Below are 24,721 nucleotides of genomic sequence, written 5' to 3' on the forward strand. Positions count from 1 at the left end.
ATAGTTTGGAGTCACCTATAAGGCATGAGAGGTTCATCTCTCCTCTATCTCTAAAGCCTTTAATGATCACTAACTGAGCTTCACAGTAATCACCCAGGACTGATGTGTTAACTCCAGCAGAGGCTGATACAGTGCTGAAAGCCCGTGCCCACACAGCCCAGCTTTAGTAGGGTCAGGTGGAGATCCAGGCTACCCTTGACTTTTGAATTTGCTTTTGTTGTATCTCCAGGCAGATGAGTTTGCTTTACCTCTGCAAAGATGGGAAGGAAGGTGTGTGAATGTACTGCTGTAGCTGATAATCCCCTGTGAGATCCTGGGCTTCCAGTTCAGGCATGTGTGGGGCTGACAGGGTCCTGTAGCTCTTACTGTGGTTCTGTGATGAGATTAACTCCTCCGAGGGAGCTGCTGGGGCAAGCCCCTGCCTGCCAAAATGTACCTTTTGCCTTCTACCAGTGGAACTGAACTTTCTTGCCTGTCTGGTGGTGTTCTGCCAGTGCTTTTTGCAGTGATAGGGAGAAGACTAGTAGACACTTTTGGTGTGGGTGTTAGAGACAAATGGCTCTGCTCTCTGCCTGGCTGGCCTCAGCCTCTCAAGAAGCAGATGTGCGCAAGGCTTGGATGAAAACAGCTCTCTCTGACCTGAGCCCTGGGGATCCTCACTCCCTGACAAGCATGCCTGCCTCCCCTGAGCATCAGGCTTTTGGCAGGCTTTGACCCAAAGGAGAGAGGGTAAAGCATCTGGGCTCTGTTTATGCTCTGGGATGGAGGATGCATGCGAGGAGGGGGGTGTGCCCCTGCACATGTGCCGAGTGCAGGGGTGAGCACTGCCACCACCACCCGTGTCCCTGAGATGATGTGCCAGCCCATGGCAGAGGCAGGATGCTGTGCAGGAAGATCAAAGAGGAAAGCTGAAATGAAAAGATGACTACCAGCAGTGGGGAAAAAGCCTTGAATTCCAGCATGAAGTTTGCTCCTTTCTTTCAAATCAGTGCACCACTAAGGACGTGCATAAACCATATGTTAAAGGTGTTAGAGGGAAGAATGTGGAGCACATGTGTTTGCCTGAGTGTTTACCTCAGAGTGGACTGACTGGAGAAAAGGATAAGCACTCTGGGAGCTCCTGACCATAAGACATCAGACACTTTTGTTAGTTTGGTCAGTTTAGACTGTCTGTGTACAGGAATTAGGAATATTTTCTTCTATTCAACCCCTAGAGCTAAACAACAACTCCCAGTGACCACTAACAGTTTGAGGTAAAACTTGAAGCTTACTAATATGTCTTGCAAAAGGTAAGCAGGCTCTGTTACCAATTTATGGGGGAAGTGAATAAAGAAATCCCTAAATAACTGTTCTGTAGACCTCAATCTATCTTGTGGGAAGAACTTCCTAAAGCCCAAGAACTAAGGCTGCAGAACAGGAGACTATTAACCAGGTGATTTACTTTTCCTTCAGAACACAACATTGCTCATTGGGTTTTGTTTGTTTTTCCCCCCTTTTCTCCCCACTATAGTAAACCAAATCAATACTAGATTTCTAGTTCCAGATAATTAAAAAAACCCCACACAGAAGGAAATAAAGCTGGTGATGCCTTATTTTTCCCATGTCATAACCAGGGAGCATTATTATGCTGGAAGAGCTGCTCTGTGTTGCTGCCCTCAGTTCACAAGACTAGAGAGAAGTTCCAAGGACAGTAGGGTGCTTGGTACAGCTATAGCATATATTCATTCAAGGAATTTGGGGTACTTGATGAGAAGACAGAGAAGAAACATTTCCCATCAGGATTAATGGAGAGAGACTGGTTTCACTTGCTACAGTTCATTATAGAAAATTAGCAATGACAAATCACGTATGGCTGCAAGAGGCAGGGTGCTCTTTTCACTTTTTCTTATTTAACAAAACCAAGCAGCACTACATCGATCAGCACAAACAGCCAAGACAAGCAGTGCCTGATGGCTTGGTGTTGGTTGGGTTTCTTAGGGTTTTCCTCTGTTGCAGAGGATGATGAGCAATGCTGCAGGGGCCTGTGCTGCCTCTCAGCCTGGAGCACTGTCCAGGTGCACTGCCTCTGCTGGCCTGTCCTCCCTGGTACTGCACCATGGCATGTGTCCCTAGCTCCATTTAACCTGCCTGAACATGGGAGGGAAGAAATTTGGCTCATAACCCTAGGCTTCTCCCTAGTCAGGTTGTGAAGCATTTTGTAATAGCTTTGGTCTTTGCGTCCTGGGGAAGATTTACAGGAAGGCCTTCCCTAGCATTTGGTTACACTTGCCCTTTTGAGCGAAGGTCAAGATCAGAGAATGGGTAAATAGGCTTTCCCAACTTGCTGACATCCATTTGTTCTGTCCTCCAATTCTGCTCTGAGCTAAGCACCATTTTATTAGAGCATTTCTTTTTCTGTGCCTCTATTTTCTTTTTTAAGCTAGTAAGGAAAATGCATATATTTAAGGTAAAACCCTGTGATTATTCTTCAGTTCTACAGGTATCATACAGGCTGTATAAAACTGAATTCTGGTGTTTTCTCTATCAATTGCATTACATCTAGGATGCAGAAGGGCTTTATTCACTGTTTCTGGGGGAAAAAATTACTCTCCCTACTAAAATTTTTTTTTTTTTTTTTTTTTTTTTTTTTTTTGTGATTTCTGCTAGGTGAAACAACCAGTAGGCAAATCTTTCTCCATGTAAATACTAAAGGACATGAGTGGGTCACATTTTGGGCTTTAGTTAGCAAGCTATTTGTGCTGAATTTTGCTGGTCTTACAACTTAACATTAGTTTGCCCTAATCTCCAAAGAGGTTCTTGTACTTCTTTTTCTAAAACCGCACTTGCATTTGCTTTGTGGGGGCACAGCAGAGTTGTCAGTGCTTGTAAAGTCTTATTTGTACTGTGTGCAGATGCAATGCCATGTTCTTGCTCTTCAGAGTTGCCCATCTAAGTAAGCAAAAAAGCTGGGTCAACCAGTCAGCTGCTGCTCCAGAAGCTCATGTTGTTGAAATTAAAGGAGTAAACTGTGATGCAGCCCTGAAGTTCTATTTGTAGAGCTGTGCCTGGCTTCCTGCTGCTGCTCCTGAGCCTTGCCCTAGTGATGCTGCTACAGGGAAATAGGAGAGTGGGCACAAAACTCTAGTTTTGGTTTTGGGATTGAGATGAGAGGAAAAATCTTAAACCTATTTTGACAAGAAAACGAGAGGTCTTTCCTCCAGAGTTTCAAAGTCTCCGTGTCAGAGAAGTAATAAATTCAAGGTCACTTTCTTCTTGTAAATTGGATCGTCACTGTGAAAAGGTCTCTTAATTTTCTATTTCTCCAGTGAGATCTATCATGTGTCTCCTACCTGTGCCTGACTAGTTTAATATTCTCTCTCTCTTGCCACTTAGTATTCCTGTATGGCTGGTTTTATTTTAAACAATTTATTCAATTTTGCAGGTGATTACAAGAACAAATAGTCTAGTGTTGTATTGACATTATGTGTCTTTGACAATGCCCCAACAACCCCTTCCCAAAGACACTGCTCTTCCAGACAAGGAAATAGGGAAAGTGTGACTGAATACCATGCATGTGCAGAATTCAAACATTTCCTTACTCACTCAACCCCAGATGTTCTTTTCCCAGGCCTCATATCCAAGTCTTCATTAGAAATTTGAGAGAAATGCTTTACTCTGGCTGCCAGCTTGGCTGCTTTTCAGTTTCAGGCAGAATCTCCTTTATTCACAGGCCCTTTCTTATTATTTTTTAATGCTTCTCCAGAAACTTGTATTATCATCTTTAGCAGTGCAGAAAAATATTCAATATTTTAGAGCTTCTTTGTAGCATGTTAATCTCTGAGACTTAAAAAAAAAAAAATCTCTTGGTCCCAGTCTCATTTTTAATAGGATAGTAAACTAAGAGGATACATGAGGATTATTCTAATCTCACCCTGGAGCTCTCTCCAGCACTACTGCCTATCTGGGACCCATTATTGAAGTGCCTTCTCCAATGCTCTAGAAAACAGGCACTTATCTTGATTTAACAAGTAATGATAGCAAAAGCCTGAGCTGTCATGCTTTAGAAATAATGGATTAGCTAATTGATTGTGAAAAGAAATATTAGGCTGGAGTTGAACACCCTTTGGAGTGCTCTCTTCTTGCTTCAGTCTTTAGTCCCTTGACAGCATGTTTGTACACTGAGGGGGGCAAAATCAACTACTCCTCCCACAAAGTACATGAAAGGGACTGCTAAAGGTGAGCTACTTTTCCTCACCTTGCAGCTGTCCTGGAGCAGTCCACTGTGTGTGCTCTGGAGGAGCAAGGGAGCTGGTGAAGGGTCTGGAACACAAATTTGATGAGGAGCAGCCTAGGGAAAAGGAGGCTCAGGGGAGACCATATCACTCTCTACAACTGCCTGAAAGGAGGCTGCAGCCAGGTGGGGGTTGGTCTCTTCTCCCAGGTGACAAGTGACAGGATCAAGAGGAAATGCCCTCAAGATGCACTCTAAGTGCCAGGGGAGGGTAATGTGGGATATCAGGAAAATATTCTTCACTGAAAGGGCTGTCAAGCATTGGATCAGGCTCCTCAGGGAGGTGTGGTGTCACCAGTGCTGGAGGTATTTAAAAGATGTATAGATGTGGCACTTAAATATGTGTTTTAGTGGTGCACTTGCTTGGCAGTGGTGGGTGAATGGTTAGGCTCAGTCTTATGGTCTTAATCAAAATTATTTTATTACTCTGTTGCTGTGGCAGAAGAAAACACACAAAGCCTTATTTGTCTATGTAATCTTTAAACCTTTTGGGTCTGGGCTTTAAACTACTTGGGTCTAGGGACAGCACATGACCTGGGTAGGAAAGGAACTTATTTCAGGAGATTTTCATTGTTTGTAGGTGGTGGGAGACCAGTCTGCCCAGAAGTGAGAATTCTAGCAACAATGTACGAAACTGGTTCTTGGGACACTGTGCACACTCTCCTACCTCTCATCACAGCAATGAATATGTGTAAGAGCATAACTTTGACCTCAGATATTGCTGTAGCCAAGGCATGGTCATGCTGCTCTTCCTTCAGCCCTAATCCATGGGTGAGGAACTGAGGGAGGGCAGGCAGGATTCAGCTGCACAGCAAAACTGAGTCAGGCTGGGACCCAAGTGCAGATTTTACCTGTCTGTACAGTTCACTGTGTGATACTTATTTGTCCCTCTCATACTGAAAAGAACTACATGTTGTTGTCAGGCTTTAGTCTTGAATATGTCTTTAGACTGTTTTCAAAAGACACAACAGGCTACCCCAAGCAGACGAATTACTGCTGTCAGCAGCACAATAGTAGTCACACACATGGTTTCTTTCTCCTTTTCTCTCCTCCACTCCCCATGATGAAACTTCTAAAATGCTGTACACTGCACAGAATGCAAACAGACATTGTGTTAGTTAAAAACATACTTCTCTTTATTTGAAAGTTTTCCATTCACAGATAAAAGGCAGCTGATACATTGCATAGTATACCTTTTTTTTTAAAGTATGCTTATTATCAAATGTGTCTGAGAAAAGGGATGGTTACTGGCTCTAACTTCCCACAACAAACAATGAAGTTAATGGAACAATAAATTAAAGGAGTAGTAGTCCATGTTACATATAAAATAGATGTTAACAGATATAAACATCAATGATGACTGATTCAGTTTCCCTTCTCCTTAGAAATTCAGTGTCTTATTAGAGTGGTTGCCTAAATTGAGTTTATATTAAGATGCAGTAGTGCTCTGAAGGTTTGAAACCAAAAAGCTATGAGAATGTCTTCAAGGAACCTTGCTAGTGGGAATGGGGGTGCTGTTCTCCTGCCCCTGTCATGGTTGGGTCCTATTCCTGTTGTTGAGCCCTTGCTGCTGCAAGAAGGCAGATCAGATGCTTCAGCTGCAGCTGATCCTGGCTCTAAGGCACTTCTAGGGCCTAACAACTGTTTATATGGCAGGCATTTAAATATTAAAAGGAAAAAACTCTGCAGGGTGGGAGAGCAGGGTGTCATGAAACCTTGGTTTAGTGTACTGGCCATCATCTCTGGGACTGTTGTCAGGGTCCTATATAAAAGCTCCTTATAAAAGCTGGAAATGCAGTACCTGGGCCCTCTGTGGTATTAAACCCCAGGGAGCTTCTATGGATGTTAAAGAAACAATTTTAAGAGCTGTATCTTGTCAGAGTGCTCTCCTTCCTCATGTGGGTTCCCCATGAGTACTTTCTGGCAGGCAGGTTTTGCCTTGGACCTGGTGCTGTGCGTGGGCTGAATGTCAGGGTGCCACTGCACTTGTCTCCTGCCTTGAGCTGGAGGCAAACACCTTGTTCATCTGTTCAGGGGAGCTTTAGGAAGTGCCAGAGCTATGGTGGGGAGGTAGGTATTGAACAGGGACATGGAGTTATAGATAAACTTGTCAAGCAGAAAGAGCAAGAGAATTCCATTAGGGAAACAAGTAGCAGAGTCCATGAAAGCTGAAGCTCCAACAGTCTTTACCACAATGTGGATGCTGGCCCATATATTACTCGATGAGCAGACTCAACCACATTCTGAATTACAGGGCTGTAATTCAACCCTGAGGATCTGATGACTATAGAAACCACCTGAGCTCTGCTGCCCTGGTTTGACAACCATATGCTCCTGGAGGCAATTATAATCCTCAGCTGCCTGGCACTTTTTTTCCTCCCTCCTTCCATACTTAACATTGAGGTAGAAGTTTAAACTAGCATTAAAACACAAAAAATGAACTGGGTCTTAGTGGGGAAGTAGTCCAATGACCTTCAAAATTTGCAAAAATACAACGTGGCTATAAAATGAGTAACTGACATAGAATAGTAATTCTAAAACTGTCAGAAAAACCATATCAAAAAAGTACAGTACTCAGTTGCAAGATATTTTCTACTGTATTTTTAAAAATTATTTTTTTAAATTCTCCCTCTGCAACAGGATTTTTATGGTATCAAAGATATACTGGTATCAAAGTAGAAGTACAAATGAATTTTTGAAGACATTAATGCTTTTGAACAATTATCCAGTTGGCTTCAGTTGAGTATTGCTTTCATTTCCTATAAAAATACATGTTTAACTATGCATGTGCATATATTGACATACGTGTCTTGCAAAAAAAAAATCTGCATTCCTTCTGAAGGCTTACAAGGAAGGTCAAAGTAATGGTAACAATCTTTACAAAAAGACTTAAATGACTTCTTGTTCATAAAATATTTAAATATAAGCAACACAAATCACCAACGTAGCCTTTTTTTTTTTTTTGCTTTACAACCCCTGTAATACTAAAGAAAGTTTATATTAATACCTAAATAAATTGAGTTAAACTACTCTATAGGGGCTGCTGTTAGTTACCTCCACTGTACTTAATACCACAGAGCAAATGAGGTCCAAATTTCAGTTGAAAGAACATGGTTAGCTTGAATTTCACCCTATTGATTTAATTATTGGCAGGAATGTGAAAATACATTCAGTGTAAGAAAGCTGTTAAAGCCAAAGGGAAAAAAAAAGTTCTTATTATTCTTAGAGCTATTTTCCAAGAAATACTAGATGTTCCAGCTTTAATGCTGCATTTTTAAATCAGGATAAAAAAATCCTTGAGTATAGGAAGACAGTGTTTATGAGCCTTCAAGGAGAACACTTCACTGACATTAAAGGCAACTTTGCAGTCTCACTTGAAATGTATCAATTTGTAATCTACACATTTACAGGAGCTGCTCTGCTCTGAAAGCTGTTTCCCAATCTGTGCCAAAACATATGAGGCTGCGTAGCATACTTCTGATGATAGACCTCCAGGCTCTGTTTCTCCATAATTGATTTAGTTATTAGTTATGCAGGGGAGAGAAGAGATCCCTGAGGCTTAGTAAAACAGTATTCAGTTACTAAAAGCAGCCCTTTGTGAATTAAAGTCATCCTACCAGCTCTTTCTGCTCATTATTCCTTCAAGTCTTGTTTTCCTGGACACCAGCTGTCACACAGGAAGTCTCCAGCCTTTTCTTCTCCTGCCTCCTTGGCTGACTGAAGTTGCACCAGCACGGTCTGGAGTGTCTCCTTTACCACCTGGATCTCCCTCTGCAGAGACTGTGCAAGCTTTATTAAGGAATATTCTATAGGTGATTGGCAGTCCCTTTTCTCTTTCCAAGTTATTAAGTACATTCTTCTTCTGCTGTTCACAACAGATGGCCATGGCTATCTAATTGTAGCTTCAACTTCTTCCAACATGTTTGGATTAAATATTAATACATTTCTCACACTTGCTAGCAAAAGAAAAATGCAGGCAAACTCAAATTCTCAAGTAGCATTATTTAGCAGATTCAAAAAGGGAGGGGATGGGGGATACTGCTTGGATACTGTTCTCATAGGAAGGAAGGAGACAAAAATATAGTGTACCATGGAAGCAGCAGCACTAGGTGTAATTCCCTAATGGATGGAGGGTGGACTTTTATGTCAGAGACACAGACGTGGGTAATCAGATCCCAGTAGCAAGGGCAGCAAGAGTAGCCTGAAACAAATGCCAAGTGACCACAGCTTGTGTGGTATCAGCAAGCTCAACATGTGCTAGGCAAGGTGGGGTGGGAATCTACATAAGGAGCAAAATTAGCTTACAGCAGAGAAAATGTTTCTGCTACACTTACCTCCAGAAAGCTTTCATGTTAGCTGAATTATCATTATAATTATAGTGCAGAACACACAAATATAAAGCTGTACAAGACTCCATGGGGAATGCTTTGAACAAGTTGAAAAGCAAAGAGGGCAGTAACAAGGTTCTACTCTTGTGCATTAAAAGAAGGCCACCTGAAAAGTATCCAATAGTTAGTATAAAGTGCTTCACTTGGTTAAGAAAGAGTTTTCCACGTTTTCTTTTTCCTCTGTCTAGTTCAGGGTTCCTGCAATGAATTCAGGAAGAAACTGGTGGTTAATGTCTCAGCCTGTAAAAGAGACCTTCCACTTCCCTCTTTCTCAGCTCCACAATGACAAGAGGGAGGGTGTCACCTGGAAGCAACAAGGGGTGCAGCAGGGAACAGACTGGCAGATGAAGGTAGGACATTGACAGAGACAGTAGCAACTCCTGACATGTGCACAAGCCTTTAAGTGGCTAGGCTTCCTTGGCAGTACAGCTTTTTGTGCTATGACTGGGAATAAGTGTGTACTACTGCTATACTGGGCTTTCTGCTGATTATCTTAAATCAGCAACACTATCCATTGTTGGAAGAAGTGCAAGCTCAATGAGAAAACCAATTTTATCCTCTCTTCTATAGCTTACTTTATGTGGAGAAGAAAGCAAGCAAAGGCAAGTTAGAGCCTGCTGAAATGGTAAACCAATGACCAAGTCTATGAACAAACCCTAGGGCCCATCCCATCCCTACTGAGGCCTCCTGGACAGGTATGGATGAAGGGCAAAGGCACTAAAAGACAGAAATTGGTTCATTTCTAGCAGTATGTTATCAAATTATGCCAGAACCTCACTTCAAGGAAAGTGAAACAGGATGACACTGAAACAACTCGGTTTCAAAAGTACAGCATACAGAAATAATAATGCACAAGGACAGTCTGTCCTTTTCAGAGCTCATACATTAGGAAATGTTGTTTTACTTGACCCCAATGTTAATGCAATGTCAAGAAAAAAAGATGGCCTCAGGTTATGTGACTTTAAGAACTAAGCTGCTACTTTTGAAAAATTGTGACTGGACCATGGTAAAGCTATACCAACCACAGCTCTTTCAGGCAACCATTATTATGTCTTTGAAAAGTCTTGGCTGCTTTTGATTCTGTTATCAATTCCCCAAAACTTCAACTTAGTGTATGTGTATTTACATGCATTTGCTATGATGTTTTGCTCTTAGTATGTTCATGCATATTTTTAATTTCTGGACAGCTCTGTTAATCTAAAGGGCTTCTGTCTCTGATTATGAGTAGTGACAGTACACACAAAGCTTCTCCTATCCCAGGATCACAAAGCACTGTACAAGAACAAATTAATTATGCTTTGCATCTTCTCTTAAATAAGAAATATTATTATCCTCTTCTAAGTCCTGGATTCTCCTCCCTTCTGCAACTTAATCATGAGGCTCTGCTGTAAACCTAACTAGCAAACATAAATCCTGCAGTCCATGGACACCATAAACCTTCTGAAGTTTAATTCTGATGTGTAGTCTCTGCCTACATGCTGTTACTTGTAATATCCCAGGCAACTACAAAATTCTTTTCAGGTAGAAAGAAAAAGCAAAACTGAAATGTTTCCGTGACAGCAGATGAGAAATCTTAAAAGGATGGAAGAAAATGAAGAAGACAAGAAAAACTCTGTTAACCAACAGAAAGATGGAGCAACAAAAAAAGATGACTGCATAGTCTAAGTACAGCAAGTACCAATAACCTCATAAATAACACCACAATCATATGTAGACAAGTAACTCTCAAATGAGCCTTTATGGCTAAGACAAATATATGGTATATGGCTGAGCATGGCATCTCTATCCACACACAGGTTATATCTGGAGAAACAGCTTCACCCATTTTAAAAATGACAATAAACAGCTTTGCATGGGTCCACATGCGTATGTGTCCTTCATGCTCAAATTCTCTATCCAGTGCTGCAAATACTGAACCAGTATCCAAGGCAGGAGTGAAAACAAATTCCAACTAGGTATATTTTCTGGTTCTGCTGTCTTCCTCTGAAAACTGAAAAAAACTCCACAGTATCAAATAAGCAGTTAATTAAAGTACTTGGGAACAAGTAATACCCAAATTCAACAATGCTGCAGGTCTAACATTGTCTTGCTTTAAGCTTTTCACCTATTTGACTCTGTCTCTTGAGCATTATCTCAGAGCCTATGATTTGCAAGCAGATAAAAAGCAGATCAAATTACTGTAAAGACTTATTTAAGTTTTGGAAAAAATGGGATCATTTTGCTCAAATGCAGCTTCTGATCTCTCAGCCCAGATGTTTAGGAAAAAGAGACAAAAAGTAGATATTATTGATCAGTTGCCTTCCTATAGGAAAGGTTAGAAACTGAGAGTACAAATTATAAAATAGAAGACATGAAGGACAATGAAGGATTACTACTGCTCTGAGATAAGGGCCAATGGGATTTTGGAAAGTAACTGCACTTTTTGACATCCGAAGAAGAAATTAATTATTGAAGAAAGGAAATAATGAAAATAGGTTTTTGGTTGGGTCTTTTCTCGTTTCTAATCTGGTTTAACTATTCTGCTTGTTTCCAAAAGCCAAACTCTACAGTGCCTGCAGACAGAAGCTCAGCTCAATGTGCAAGTGTCACTCCTAACCCCAGGCACCAGCACCCATGGAGCAGCTAAGCCAGATGGAAAACAGCTCTGCAGAAAAGGACCTTGAGGTCATGGTGGACAATAAACTGTACAGCAGCAATGTGTCATGAGGCAAAGGTGCCCAACAGCCTCCCAGACTGGATTAACAAAAACACAGGCAGAGGGGGATGATCCTTCCACCCTAATCAGCACCGCTAAGGTCCCATCTGGGTTTTGTGGGTTCCACAATAAGAGAGAACTTAGTGAATGACTCCAGCATGGGACTGGTTTAATGGACTTGAGTATCCATCACATGAGGAGATGCTGAGAGAGGTGGGACTCTTCAACCTGAAGAAAAGAAGGCTCACAGTGTATAGCTGAAAGGCAGGGAAGAGGGAAACAGACTCTTCTGACTTTTTGTGCACTGACAGAACAAGAAGCAACAGGGAGAAATTCCAAATAGGAAATTGAATCTGAATACATGAAGACTTTTTGTTTGAAGGTGGTCAAACGCTGGACTGTGTTGCACAATCAGGTTGTGGAATGTTCATCCTTGGAGATATTCAAAAATCTGACTGGACAACCTCCTCTAGGTGACCCTGCTTGAGCAGGGAGTTGGACCAGATGATCTCAAAAGGTCATTTCCAACTAAACAATTCTTTGACTGTGTGTGCTACATGCCAAAGGGCCAGTGAAGAGCCAAGACAATTCATTAAGTATTTTGAATGACTAAGGTTTTGGCCTTTTTGAAGAGCACTCTTGGGAGCAAGGGAAAGATACTAAGCAATTCCCTGCTGTTTCTGTGTGGTGTCACAGCAGGAGAGCAAAATGGCCTTTGGAAATCCATCACTTCTCCTTACAAAATTCAATGGTATTTGGAATAGTGCAAGCAATTAGAATTTTCTCAATTACCCCCTTGATTACTGTCGCCCTCCTTCACATCCATGAATGTTATTTCTATAAACTAAGATAATACCCCTCCCATGCAAACCCCAAAATACTCCCCCAAAAACTAAACAAAAAACTGAAACAGAATGACTGCTACATATTGAAAAATTGAACCATTCAGTGGTCTGAGTATCAGCTACTTTCAAATTGCTTGTTCCAACAGAAAATGGAAGGCAAAGAATTTGCAGCACCTGGGTGGAAATACACTGACCTACCTGTATCAGAGCATAAACTATACAAGTGGAACCATGTTCGCTGTGTGACACACAGTGGGAAGAGCTCACCCTCCTGTCAAGTAAAATAAAATCAAAGAGGATGCTATTGCCACCTCTGACTCCTGGAGGATCCCAAAATCTCCTACAGGTTCACCCAGAGTAAGAGTGCTCACTGAGCTACAGGCGGGGCTAAATTTTACATGATTCTGTTGAACACCTGCTCTGGTGTAAAGCAAGACTTGTATGGGAGCCTGCTGCAGGATAAAGGTGAAGGGTTAGCAAAGTGACCTGCAACATTTAATCAATGTTTAGGCACAAAAATTCTGCTTTCAGAATAACTGATTAAAATACCCATTTTAGGACAAGGAAAGAAGATTGTTTTTGTAATAATACAACAGTCAGGTTTTCTTCCAACAAAGCATTTCCACCAAGAGGAACTATTACATGCATTCAAATTGTCTATCAAAATGTAACTACTAATTAAGAACAAAAAATGACTGTGAAATTGCAATATAGGCTCCATTTAATTTTAGTGGGAATTCCAGGCCTTTACTGTCAGGAAAGTAACACCTCTTATCAGCTCTGCAGACACCATAATGAGTCACCTCTTATCCTTTGTTTTTTCCAATTAATGATGTGGACTGTTTTCATACACTCATTAATGATCAACCATAACTGAATAATTTGCATGTTTATAAGATTATGTTTGATGCTTTATATATAGAAGGGCAGTTTAGTGGTTTTTATGGAAGATTTCAATAAATAATAGAATTGGAAGTGGGTCTGTACTTATCTCAGGGCCAAGAAATATCACCAGATTTCTCCTTTGTTCAGATTGTGCTGGCACTTATGATGAGCAGCATGGTTGATTTAAGTGTGCTGCGCCATCAAAACATAGAATGAAAAACAATAACATCTGGGTTTTTTCTTCCAATGCAAACTTAATTATTAATCAGACCTATGACACACACTAAACACTGGCAAATGGCTTGAGAGCATCAAGAATTTGTTTTTCTCAGTGGAGTCTTTGGAATTCTTTTAATAATCAGACCATGGGGCTAATTTACATCTATGCAGCCCCCAGTTAGATTTCTGACCTAATATATTTTTTAACATTTATGTGTAAGGCAGTTTTGTGTGACGAATATGGGAAGGGTGAAAATAACCAGCCAATGGACTTGGAAAAATTTATCCTGCTTTCATTACTTAAAGGAGGTCTTTAATCTCCTGCTCTCAGAGTTCTACAGATTTTAATGAAAACTGCATAATTGTCCAGTATCTGATAAGAAATAGTTTTATCTAAAATCAAATAGATTACCATGCAAACAACAGATTCATCTATTAAATAAATTCTTCTACTGAGGCTAATTGTTGTCTCTTAGCTTAGTACTCGTTCCTGCAATACAGGCAAGTTACCAATGAGTGAAAGCTAATTTTATAGGCAGTCTTTATATGAAAAAACAAACCAAGCTACAGGTCTGTAGCACTGTGGTAACCATTTTTCTTATTCCTTTTTGAAGTACAGCACAGTGATTATATGTACCAGATGGTAACATTTTATGCACATTGACCTGGACTACCTCTGAAATAGCAGCTTAATGTTAATGAGGGGTAGCTGAATTGCTGAACTGCTTCTTTGTACATCCCTATGTTTAAACATGGTTTCTTATTTTGTGACTGATGGTCTTCCTAGGACCAGGATATCACACACTGCATTTCTGTATTAAGATAACAAGAGCTGAATTTTACTGATAGAGGAAGTCAGATCTCTATCAAAAAACTGTGGCTTAAAATGAGACTAATCTGCAACTCTCCTGAAATTTCCAATTACTAATTTTATTTTTTTAATTAACTCTTGCAGTGTCAACAACTGTGAAGAAATAGCCAAGCTTCATAGAACATAAGAAACACTACTATTTCACATACAGGTAGTGTATTATCTTCTGGAACTGAAAATGCAGTGTTCTAGCTTTTATTTCACCTTACCTAGTAAAGTATAACTATGATCAGATGTGACTGTTCAGTTTTAACTTAAGTCCCCTGCAAAGCACCAATAATTCCAACCCTCAGTGTTATTCTGTAAGGGCCACTGAGAAAGCTCACTTGAGAATAAATATATGCAAGGGAGAAAGGAATTGGATGCTCTGCATACACACAGGACACACCCATACAGCTCTGAAAAGAAACACAACTGCAGCTAAGCATGAACACTGCAAATAAAATGAAAAGAATGTTGAATAATCTTTCTGTATATTGTGTGTATATGAAAATGCATAGAAAATAAACATTTAAAGTAATGACAAATTACTGACTGGTTTCTCTCCTCTGACCCAAATCCCCTTCCCCCGGCACCATTCTTCCTTCCCTCTTCCCCTTGCACTTTATCCTTCTGCTACCTTTAAAGAAACCAAGTTTCCAGAATAGGAATGCTGCAATGACTTGTAATAGATGCCCAGTTACTTAAAACACAGTGGTATTTTCACACACTATTTATTCTCCTTTCTCTAAATGATCCTCTGTAGGACTGTCCACCTTCTCTTAGCAAGAACTGAATCTTTTCTAGCACCATCATCACCCCTACTCACATTCAGATGTCTCCAAGGGTTCCTCTGCTAATCTCTGCAAATTCAACATATTTATCTTTCTTCATGATCCTGTCAACTGCCAGCTCTTCTCTACTAAAACCTAACCAGCTCAGTACTCTCATCTTCCTCAGCTTCATTCATTCTTACTTTCTTTGCCCTTTCTTAGAAGAATAAAATCCCTTTTATGAAAGGTTTTCCTATGAAAGTTACAAATGAAACAAAACTTTGTGCTCTTTGATTTTGAAAAAATGGCCAAGGAATTCCTCATAAAGGTTAAGCAATTTCAGAAAAACTGACAGATAAAGCACAGAAAGAGATAAGCGTACATAAGACAGTATCTTATCTGGTTACTTGCATTGGAGTCTTAAGAGACATATTATAATCTGTAGGATGCCATATGATGCCTCCATTGCCCAATTTTTAAAAAAGAAAAAACCCCAAACTACAGGTGACAATATACACAGTCTGAGTCAATAATGTAGCATCTAGTTCAGCTCAGTCATGCTGGGAAATGCAGGTGGCATGGACACTCGTATCCATGCAGCTTTTGGTGTGCTACATATTTAATTATATGAGCACTACCAACAAAAGGATTTTAACAGTAAAATAAAGGCTTTTCAGTGCCCAGTCTTGATTTACAAAGAACTAACTTCTGTTTAAATCAATTAAAGCTGGATCAGACCACAGTGAAAATGTATTACAGGAAAACTTACTAGACAAAAATGCTCATTTCAGCAAGACAAAAATTTCTCCCATTCTTAATGCATCTAACCTACACTAAGAACTAGCATTCCATGCCAATCTGACAGGCAAGTACCTCATGTGCATACTTACAGAGATTGATACGTATCTATAGCTATAGCAAAAAGGATATGAATAACTCCTTCATCAACTCTGCAGGCGGAACTTCGCAATTGATCTTCCAGATGCACCAATTTCTCACTTATTGCTTCACATTTTTCTCCCAACTCTGCAGAAAATATGAAGAACTCCTACAGAAAGTTGAAAAAGAAAAGAAAGCATGTTTGCTGCTGACTGCACTTTTCTACATCAAATTTGCATCAAATTAAAGGGAAAATAAAATATTAGTAAGGGAATATGATACTTTGCAGTGCAAAGACATTGCCTAAAAGCAAATTCCCATTAGAGAGACAAAAAGCTGTTTCTATATAATAAATTGGTGATTAATATGAAATGGAATGAGCTTGTGGTCTCAGTCTTCTTCCCAGCAGAAAAAAAGTCACAACCTAACTTTCAGCAGATGATTAGGGGTGTGAAGACAACTATTCTGAACTGCTCTCTTTCTCCCCCATTGTCTCATCACAGGGGAGGGAAGTCTCATGCTTACCACTCATTAAGGTACCCAAATTTCAAGTTGTTCATGTAAATATGATTTACACTTTTAGGCCATGTAAATATTTTAAGCAGCAACATTTTGGTAACTCTTATACATATAAAATGTAGTTATATTTTTGAAGAAAAATCTGGCTAGAGTACTTGGGGACTTTGCTCAAGCAGTAAAAGAAAATGCATCAAAGTCTTTAGGATTACAAGATGAAACTGTACTTTTTTACTGAGTCATCATTAAACAAGACTGCATTTTAAAAAATAACACTTCTCTACTTAGAACTTACACAGGCAAATACTTTTTCTATTTTAAACTGAGTATTTTAAACTAGTTTCAAAGTCCTTATAATAAGTTTTTTCAGATACATTGCACAAGGGCGATTGCTATTTTTTATATTTTGCATTGAGTAGTACTTTGAGAAATTACCCAAATAAGCAACAAATATGAGAAGAAGGGGAAAAAAATCAATCCATTTGCACAGCTCTGAGACAAGCCTTTCCTCTGCCTCCCATGGCACCATAGGGCTGTCTACAGTAATGACAGAGCTTATTTGTAAAAAAATATTATGGTCCCGCCAAGATGAACTTCTGCTAGAACCATGTTAAAAAAAGAGTAATTCATCAGCTGCAATCGAGAAAGCTGGATTGTCACTAGATCTAGTCTGTGCACTCATTAATAAAGCCAGCTTGTAATGTGGCCATACACTATCTGCAGAAATTTTTTCCCCTCAAAGAAAAAATTTCTTGGGGTTCTTTGCACTTATCTGTTGCTGTAAGACATCAGTGGTTGTTTCAGAGAAATCAAACTTTCAGTCAAAGGCCTTCCAAAGAAATCATGCTAAGGCTTTTTGGAATGCTGCCCACTGTGGAACAATTTGAGTTTTGGTGAACACATTTACCAGATCTCAGTTGTGTGCTATCCTTTCACTTCGCATCTCACAGTACATTGCATACAGGGGGTCAAATGTCAGAAGAACTCTTCTTGCTGGCACATCCTCTGATATGGCACTGAGCTTTACCTTTCTGCTTTCCTTGGGCCTTTCCCACACATGGCTATGCAGCAGATCCCAATGGGACCAGCTGCAGCTCAGGCTCAGGATGGGTAGGTTGGTTAAGAGGTTATGTTGCAAACCCCTGCAGCTCAGACACAGAGGAACACAGAGTCCCTGGCTCTGAGCACAGGACTGGAGCCACCCTTTCCAGGCATTACCAAGCCTGAGAACCTACAGCAGCACCCCATAGGATGTATGGATGTGAAAAAAACCCCATTGTTTTTAAACTGAGAGCATGGGAGGCGAAAACAAACATTCTCCTTGCAGCAAGTAGGAATGTCTTCTTCTGAAGACCAGTGACAGAAGAAGAGGAAAAGGTCTTTCATCCAGCTAGAAATTATTATGCAGCATACCAGCAGGACTCCATGTGCTGTTATGGAGTGGGACAATCCAGGCCATGTATATCAGTAGAAAGCTCCTATGGAATCACTCTGGGACATGCATGCAAGAACAGATGACTGTTGTTCAAGAGAACATAGGGCTCAAGCTAAACAAATCAGTAAATTGAAAAAAACCCAAATAAGTACTCTGAAAGTACATCCAAAATTATGACCACGTAGAGAAAGCTCTGCATATAAAAAAATGGAGGGTATTCTTCCTCAAGGATCACACTTTGAGTACATAAGCCATTGCCTAAAAATGTAACAAAATCCCATTGATTTTGGAAATTAAGGTAAGAGAACAATAAATATTAGGCTAATATAACCAATTGTAACAAAAATATGGGAAGGCAGGGAAATCTGAGAGTGTAAAAGTCAAATCAAACTTGTTTTGGTGTTTAAACACTTGAAACCAATTTAATAGCAACTAAATGGCTATGGTTGCACTTCAGAGTAACTGAAATAGCTCTGTAAGATTGAGGTTATATTTAATTAGTCTTTAAATCCTAAAAATGCTGCTTAATTTCTCTTTATTTCAGCCATAACAGTGTAAGAATGAACATTTTTGTATCTACATAACCCAGCTGCCTTTTTAATTGAAATGAGAAGTTCCTTCAACACCTTAGACAAACATCAACTCCCAGGAATTTACTTGCAGGTGTCATGTGAAAAATGCAGGAGAACCATCATAAAAATTATGATTTTTCCAGAATTCATATAAATAAATAAATAAATAAATAGGAAAGCAGAAATGGAAGAAAACATACAGTGCTCTCAAAAATATGCAAAAATAATTCTTCTGCCTTCAGGGCCTCATTTAAAAAAGGTTTGATAGCTCAGAGATGTAGACAGAAAAGAGTTCTCTTATTGCCTTTCATGCCTGGTAACATCATTGGTAGCATTTTATTTGACATTTGTCTATGTAGGCAGGAAAACCCCTGTCAGTGATACACAGACTATTCAGAACAGCTCCTGGTTGGAAAGTGGCACCTTACACTGTTCAACAATATCTCTGAGAGGAAAGTGGACTCTGCCTCAAGCTCAACTTATTCATAAAATACAACTCATCCAATCTTGTAGGTTATGTCAATGCTACAAGATGCTCTAAGTCTGAAGACTTTGTTTATTTTTGCTCTAACAGCATTTTTAGGAAGCAGCTGGGAGAGATTGCAGGAGTCAGGAGAAAGCTGAAATGCAATATTGCTTTATGGATTTTTCTGTGAACAGGGAATGTAGCTGGCTCGGATTTTTTTTCCCCTCTAAATCCTTAAGCAGGTGAAAACAGCACAAACATGGCTGTGATTTACCTTTTAAGGCTAAATTCTTCTGGCTTCTCAGACAAAGTAGAAATTCTCATTCTTTCCCAAAGATGTGAAAGTCTGATACAAGAAATGGTGAAAACAGACAGCATTCCAGCTGATGTACTGCTGTAACATCAGCATACTGCATCAAGAGCAGAGGGAATGGTTTTCACTTTTGTCTTCTGCATTTTGTTTCATCCTTTTACAAGAAATTACAGCCACCTATGAGTAACAGCTCCTTAATAGCATTATTTGAAGAAAATGTTTGATCAGCTTTTCCAGTGCAAACACCTCCTATGCTCTTCCATCTAGTTTAGCAATTTATGAAGAACTGGCATTGTAGTAGCTAGATTAATTTAATTCTATTTGGGATTAGGGTCTCTATTAGTGTCTTTGGTGGTTGTGCTGAGAAGGAGGATTCCCAGATATATCCTTAAAATTCATTCTTCCTACAGAGGAGCTTTTGTAAAAGGGCATTGCCTTACTTCCAAGCAGCAGTATCATAATCCAAATAAAATAGAAGCTTTAGAACACCTTCCGCAGAGTCAAAGCCAGATTTCTTTCACCTGCATGAAACATTCTCTGACATATAATAGCTAAAATAACTCAAAGTAACACAAATAACAACTACAAAAAGTTGTCCTTGCAGGCAGATACTTCACATCATGGCACAAGGTTTAGAACAATGATCTACAGTTGGCAGAAGTGCTGCATGCTTTCCCTTGACCATTGCAGAAGTTAATGGCAACTGTCAGCACTTGAAATTCCAGAATGTTAGGCCACAACATATCTTAAATAACTACTAGAAACAAAATGCAGCCATCCACATTTGTCCTGCTTGAGCAGATGCTTCAGCCACACGCAGGCTAAGTGCACATGCCCTGAGATAAATGAACTGCATGGTCATGAGGTGACCACAGTGCAAGGGAGGAACAAACAAAAAAATTAGTTCCTCCTCTGCATCCCAGTTATGTATTGTCCTGGGCAGCTACTGTAGATGAGAAAGGCCACTGAGAGCAATGCATGTTACTCATGACCAAAACCATCCTGGCAAGGCTGCCCAGGAAGCAGCCAGGGACCACCCAAGCCTGCTCTGTGACTTGCAGTGTGACCAAGCCTGCTGTGCATGTCCTCAGCTGGTGTCTGCATGACTCTTAGCAGGTGACATGGGACCTGTTGGTTCTGGTTGCAGGGTACAGACTGCTCAAGTTCCCTTGCAGTGAGCAAGTTTTCTTCCTGCTACAAACCAAGATGGTTACATTCCATTTTACCCTTACACAGCACACAACAATAACTAATTGTTCTCCTATATATCATTAGGTTTTATGTGGTTGAAGACTTTGACTTTCAACCAGACTAGAATTTCTAAGCATTTTATTTCTATTCCTTTCCTTCTTTTCTTCACCACGTTCCTGTCTTCTGTAGAGGAAGGTGTCCAGACTAGAGCCACAGTCCTCTGGAGGTTTTGGCCTTCTCAGCTAAGCACAGTAATTATTTCTGTCTTACAACTGACATTCCCAGTAATGAGGCTGCAAGTGACATTTGCCCTTCCTTCCAACACAATGAAGATAATGAATCCCACTATATTTGCAGTCCACTAGAAACCCAGATTCTTTTTCTGCAGTATTGTGAATTTAGCTGCTATTTACCATCCGTATACATAAATCCAACTCTTTTTCTCCCTCAAATGTAATTTGCACCTGTTTTTCAATATATCCCTTCTTATTGATTTCAGACTATTCTTTCAATCTATCAAGACCATTTGGAACTCTAATCCTAATTGAAATTATGTTGACTGGCACATCATCTCATGGCCTACCTCCTTTTTAAAGGCAAACACAAAGTCTGCCTTTACAGATCTCTTGGGACTTCAAGCTTCCTCCAGGAGTTTTCAAATGAGCTTGTTAATGGTTTGGAGATTGTTTTGCTTGGCTCCTATGTGCTCAGGAGAAATTTCATCAGTCTAGCCTGACTTGAGTACATCTCATTTGCCTTTGGATCTTTTACCCTTGCTACCTTGTAGTGAATACTGGGAGCACTACATAATTGGACATAGCTTATAATCTTTAGAAAGACCAAAAGCATAGAGAATAAGAAAGAAAAAAATTTCTGATCTCATTTATTTTCTCATTCACCTTTCCTATTAGAAAGGTGCTTCACCTTTCACCTTTTCCTTGCATCTTACATATCCCTGAACTCCCTTGCCATTCCACATGTCTTCTGTTTAATGCAGCTTAGTGTGCTCAGGGGTCTTGCTGCTTCACCCTTACACCCAATAGTGCTCTTCTAGGCTCATTCTTACAAACACTTTTGTTCTTTCCTTGTCAAAACTTTTGAGCCACTGGAAAATTGCTGACATAGATATATAGTCTGTGATTGTGTTTGAACTTTTCTTCACCAAAAGAAGATGGGCTGTACTATAAACCTGATGTCTTCTGGATAGTACCAAAGAATATCAGCTAAGATTCCTCCTTCTACAGAGTTTATCCCACAGAAACTCCACTGTTGCTTCCCTGATTTTGCTTAGATGAACTTTTCTTTCATGGAGGTAGCTATCTAACTTCTCTCAGAAGAGGGATCAAGGTTGTTTCCCAGTTACTTTTGCTCTTATCACCTTCCACTTACAGACTGCTCCCTCATTCCATCAGGGTGGTTATATATATTTAGGAGACTTCAGCGCTATGACACACTCTCCACTTTCTCATATGCAACAATTTAGGCATAAAGCCTTCAGCAAGCTGTGACCTACCTCTTTCCCACCATTACATGTTTTTCGCACACTCCCTTTGCTTGCACTGATCCCTAACCCTTCTCCACATGGGAGTGTTAAATGACTCATCAGAATTACAGTCCAATATTGGCAATTCCTCCCTTTGTGTATCTCCCGTTACAGCTACAGAAGAGTGTCCCTGGAAAGCATCTCTGCAGGAATAGAGTATTTCACTGCCTTCCAGCACCCTGCTGTGGCCTGACAGCAGTCTTCCTATTCTCATCCCTACTAGACTGAAGATCTTCCCTAATTGCAGACTTTCTAAAATGAGAGCATACTACTGCACTGGCTCATTTAATTACACTGGGACAATTCCAGCTCCTGCTGTGGGAGGATGAGGCTATTTACTGACTTACCAATAAAAATTCACAGTGGGTCAGGACTTGGAAAAAGAAACAAAAGTACCAAACTGTTTTCCTATGTCCACACCCTGCTGTGCAAGGAGTCAGTAGAGCTGTGTTTCATTTATAGGTGGTTCCTAGTATTGTTAATTCCCATCTCTGCTCCCAAGTCAGTAAGATGCAACAATCTGGAATGACTGACTGGGTGCTCTCCTGCAGGGAATGGGGAGACTGACCAGAGTGAATTAGGGGACCAGAGAACCAGAGGTACATTTAGGTAAATCCTTGACATGGTACAGGCTGCTGACACTTTCACAGAGCATTATGGAGAGCCCTCTTCAAATCACCATCAGTCCAGCTGTGGCAGTGTGGAAGAGCCTGGTTTTCTACCTACCACATTTCCTTTTATTTTATTTCTATTGTTGCTTTATGCACTTTTTATCCCCCTCTGCCAAAACTTTGAAAGTCTCTCTGCTTCTGAGGACTCTGATATTAAGCTCTTGGCGCACACTTCTATAGTGGCAACCCTGTATACCTGTAAACTCTGATGCTCTCAGTATTTTGTCATGATGGCAGCAAGGCTTTTTGCTGCCTTTATCCCACAGGCTTACCTGTCCCTATTTCATGTCATGCGTGGACACAAGCAGCCACACAGTTTATCCACACAGTTTATCTATAATTCACAGCAAGGTTCACTGATCAGAAAGGCCATTTGCATTTTCTGCAAAGTTCACCTTCATTCTCAAGGCTTCCTGTTTTTATTTATGCTGAACTCACACACAGCCAAGCAGTCTATCCTAGGTGTGCCCTCCTGTCACAGTCTCCTTGAACACAAAGTCAACAATCTGAGCTTGGTGTTGCAGTCAGATTATCTTTCCTGGAGCATTCCAGCTGCTCCACAGCTTTTGGACTCACCAGTGGGAATCAGAAGAAAGGCCTCATCTGAATAGTTATCCTAAATTTTAATATTTATTTATTTAATATTTGTCTGGTTTGGAACACTTGCCAGCTGTACTTGACAGGAATCATGTATGCTATAATGGAAGGTGAACTGGGGATTACTTGTCCCTGTAATTTATTTGCTGGCTGAACACAATGCTTGGATATTAAATTTCCTTACTATGTAAGTTGCAACTCAAGGCATACTGATATACAGATGGACCAGATTGGAACAGTACAGCTCTTAGACCCAGGGTAACTCTCCTTACACATGTATTACCTAAACTCTTAGTTTGTAGGTGGACAGATTTTTGTATGTAGACAGGTTTTTCTCACAGGCCATATATCTCATGATACTCAAGTATCTTAGCATTCTTAAATACATGCACTAGGTTCTGAGATCTTGTTATTTATGAAAATAGTGTAAAATGACATCCGGTATTTTCATTTTGATGAAATTCCTATTATTGTGTACTCTGCTGCAGTATGCTTGTATACTTAAAAAATAAATTCAAAGGTATTTTTAGTGGCACACAAGAAAAAAGGCTAAGCATCATGGTTTCTTTCCATTCCTAAGCAGCATGACAGTGCTACAGTGGGGCTGGCTAAATATTACTGGTTCTTCTTTTCCCCAGTGTGTTCATCCTGTTATTGGTATGTGTTAAAAATATTAGCACAGGTTTTAACTATAAACTCTGAAATACTTAGCAATTTTGCCATTATCTTCAATGAAAAAAAAAAAAAATAAGGAATGGGCCCACTCTAATTGTGATTTTGTTGCTTTTCCAAGTGCTCAAACAAGTACAATTTCTAAGCAAAGGTAACACTATAAAAACAAGTGTCATTTATTCTAATTGAGACAAAGAAAATTCTGTACAATATCACCACTTTATACTGCCTAGGAAACACTTACCTCAGATAAATGGCCCTCTGTTCCAAATGAAATGTCTTCCATAACCTGTTAGAGATAAATTATTAAGTATATAGTAGATACATGCTATATAAACAGTATTATTTTAATGGAACTTATAAAAACAATATAGCAGAATAAAAAGTTATGTAAGCTATTACATCAATTACAAACAATTGCATCAATTTTCTTCACATGCATGAAAGACTAAATTGCATTTATAATGGAGCAGTGGAAACCACTCCATATTTAAAACTATATTTGAATACATTTTATTAAAGCCTACTTTGGCTTCTCACTTAAAACCTACAAGGAATACTGACTAAAACTGAAGGATTAACTGTAGATTTAAACAAATTTTTCTATCAAATTCTTGCAGATCTGTACACCATTCAAGAGTCTACAGGATTTTTTTTTTTTTTTTTTTTTTTTTTTTTTTTTTTTGGTACAGACCCTGTAAATGATCTTGGACAGGAGAAATGAGAGATCCAATCAATGTGTCCTTTTGGTAACAAATGCTATACTCAGTTCTTCCTTCAAAATTTCCTTCATCTCTGAAGTCTATAAGAAATTAGCCAATGTTTCATTGACTGGCTGAGGAGCTAAGAAATTTGATGTTAGTATCACTGGGAAATCATTAATACTAATCACACATAACTGTGTTGTTGATAATAAACTGAGATAGGGATACTGCTTGGTA

The 24,721-nt window shown here is 39.7% G+C and overlaps 1 protein-coding gene across 4 annotated transcripts in view; it reads right to left on the minus strand.

Annotated features, from left to right (window-relative positions):
• DISC1 (DISC1 scaffold protein) overlaps nucleotides 1-24,721 on the minus strand; it is a 228,949-nt gene that overhangs the window by 34,157 nt on the left and 170,071 nt on the right. For 2 of the 4 annotated variants that reach the window (XM_085576796.1, XM_085576794.1), the window contains 2 exons: nucleotides 24,025-24,069; nucleotides 8,056-15,973 (listed from right to left, as the gene is read on the minus strand). In XM_085576796.1, coding sequence (XP_085432922.1) covers nucleotides 15,812-15,973; nucleotides 24,025-24,069 — 207 coding nt within the window. In that variant the 3' untranslated portion in view covers nucleotides 8,056-15,811. Of the gene's footprint in view, nucleotides 15,974-24,024; nucleotides 24,070-24,721 lie in introns of those variants that run through there. The other 2 variants (XM_085576797.1, XM_085576795.1) reach the window with 2 other exon arrangements.

Source organism: Lonchura striata, chromosome 3 (assembly GCF_050655825.1).
Source record: "Lonchura striata isolate lonStrDom1 chromosome 3, ASM5065582v1, whole genome shotgun sequence".
Taxonomy (NCBI): Eukaryota; Metazoa; Chordata; class Aves; order Passeriformes; family Estrildidae; genus Lonchura; species Lonchura striata.